General features: G+C 46.6%; 1 protein-coding gene across 1 annotated transcript in view; it reads left to right on the forward strand.

Annotated features, from left to right (window-relative positions):
* Positions 1-1,789, forward strand: part of SLC25A4 (solute carrier family 25 member 4) — a 3,404-nt gene extending 1,615 nt beyond the window's left edge. The window contains exons 2-4 of the mRNA XM_026084040.1: positions 160-646; positions 1,192-1,332; positions 1,632-1,789. Coding sequence (XP_025939825.1) covers positions 160-646; positions 1,192-1,332; positions 1,632-1,789 — 786 coding nt within the window. The remainder of the gene's footprint in view (positions 1-159; positions 647-1,191; positions 1,333-1,631) is intronic.
* Positions 1,790-2,392: the final 603 nt, after the last annotated feature.

The following is a 2,392-nucleotide window of genomic DNA, read 5'->3' on the forward strand; positions in this document are numbered from 1 at the left end:
CCGGGCCTGGCTGAATATGGGCAGGCGCCCGCCCGGCTCCGGTTACCGAGGAGCCGCCCGGGCCGCGGCCCCGCCGCGGGGAGGCGGGCGCGGAGCCTGCGCGGCGGGTAACTGCCGCTGCGCCCCTCTCTGCCCCCCTCCTCGCCCTGCTCCCCGCAGGTCCAGCATGCCAGCAAGCAGATCACCGCCGAGAAGCAGTACAAGGGCATCATTGACTGCATTGTCCGCATCCCCAAGGAGCAAGGCATCATCTCCTTCTGGAGAGGCAACCTGGCCAATGTCATCCGGTACTTCCCCACTCAGGCCCTCAACTTCGCCTTCAAGGACAAGTACAAGCAGATCTTCCTGGGGGGAGTGGATAGGCACAAGCAGTTCTGGCGCTACTTCGCAGGGAACCTGGCGTCTGGCGGCGCCGCGGGAGCCACCTCCCTCTGCTTCGTCTACCCGCTGGATTTTGCCAGGACCCGCCTGGCAGCCGATGTGGGCAAAGGGGCAAGTGAGAGGGAGTTCACTGGGCTGGGCGACTGCATTGTCAAGATCTTCAAGTCTGATGGCTTGAAGGGCCTCTACCAAGGATTCAGTGTGTCCGTCCAGGGCATCATCATCTACAGAGCGGCCTATTTTGGGGTTTATGACACTGCCAAGGGTAAGAGGCGGATGGAGAAGTGACTGCAATAAAGGATCCAACCAGCAAAGACTCYCTAGGGCACCCTCTCCTGCAAGGACAAGCAGGTCTTGGCGCAGCACCAGCTCAGGGTGCCAGTGCTGGAATATGCTCAGATGTTTCTGAAATGCATTCCTGCCTCTGTCAACTTGCTGCGCTGAGCAACAGCTCTGTGTTTGTAGAATGTTTTCAGGCGCTTGCCAGTTTATGCCCTCTTCCCCTTTCTTAAGGGTTGTTACATATTGGCTTCTATGGGGGCTTGTTCATGATGCCAGCCTAGAAGTTCTGTAGGAGGGACCTTTTGGTCAACGAGCATGAAGAGGGCTCTAGGTCACAAAACCCTAGAATACTATAAATTTCTTTTACTCATAGCATCTATTAATAGATATGGATGCAGGGAGAAGTTGCAGGCACAGTCCTGTTGCCTTGATTGAGTGACATCTGGGGTGGGTGGGTGACCATTCCCTCCCCAACAATCTTAACCCTTTCTTTCTATACTGACTCTACTCATTTGTTCTTGATGACAGGTATGTTGCCTGATCCCAAGAATGTGCATATTGTTGTGAGCTGGATGATTGCCCAGACTGTCACTGCAGTAGCAGGGCTGGTATCCTACCCTTTTGATACTGTGCGGCGTAGGATGATGATGCAGTCTGGCCGAAAGGGAGGTAAGAGTAAACCTGTTCCTATGGTGTCCCAGCAGCACATAGGAATCCTTAAACACCTATGGGAAACACATTACTGGTTATTTCTTTCCTGTTCACTTAAGAGCTTGAGAGTTGATTTGTTTTGATTGTCATGTAGAGAATTAAAATGACTCTTCATGAATTGATTGCTCAATTTTTTAATATGTGGGTTTTTTGATTACTTAAAGGGGGAGGGGGGAGGGAGGGGGGAGGATAAGCAAAGTTGAAACAGACTTGCTGTATAGCTCCAAACCTGCTGACCTATATGTCTGTTTCCACAGCTGATATTATGTACAAGGGCACAATTGATTGCTGGAAGAAGATCGCTAAAGATGAAGGATCCAAAGCGTTCTTTAAAGGTGCCTGGTCAAATGTGTTGAGAGGCATGGGTGGAGCTTTTGTATTAGTACTTTATGATGAAATCAAGAAATATGTCTAAAGCTAACATCATGTAGTTCAATTGTTCTCAATCAACTTTTTTAAATATACTATTGTGATTTAATGGACAACAAAATATTTCCTAGGGAAACTGAGAATGGAATTGGAGGAACATATCTGGTTGTGATGAGGATGCATTAATTTGTCCACTATATCACAGTGGCATTTTGTATGAAAAGTCTTCCAACGTTTGTATTGGAACCTGTGTATATATTATATGCCTTCAAATATCAGGTAATGCATCTTGTCTAGAGACAATACTTAAATGTTCTATACCTAGTTTAATATCAAATAATGTGAACTCTGAATAAATTTGACATATTCAAATACCTATTGTGCTAAGTGATGTCTCTAGCTCCGCAACAGCATGATGGCATTCAAAACATGGATTAAAAAGTTTTCTTCTAAAGCTGAACTTAAATCTATTATGTGAAAAGGATGTTTGAAAATACAAATTATACTAAAGCCCCAGGCTGCAAGTTCCTAACTGCATCCCCTTCACTGATAAGTTATGCAATCATGTGGTTGAGGCCCTAATTAAATTTTTTTTCAAACATACTTTGTGGAAGATAGAAATACCATGTTTCAGAAATGACCTATATCT

The sequence above is a fragment of the Apteryx rowi genome, unplaced genomic scaffold, assembly GCF_003343035.1.
Source record: "Apteryx rowi isolate R43461 unplaced genomic scaffold, aptRow1 scaffold_625, whole genome shotgun sequence".
Lineage (NCBI taxonomy): Eukaryota > Metazoa > Chordata > Aves > Apterygiformes > Apterygidae > Apteryx > Apteryx rowi.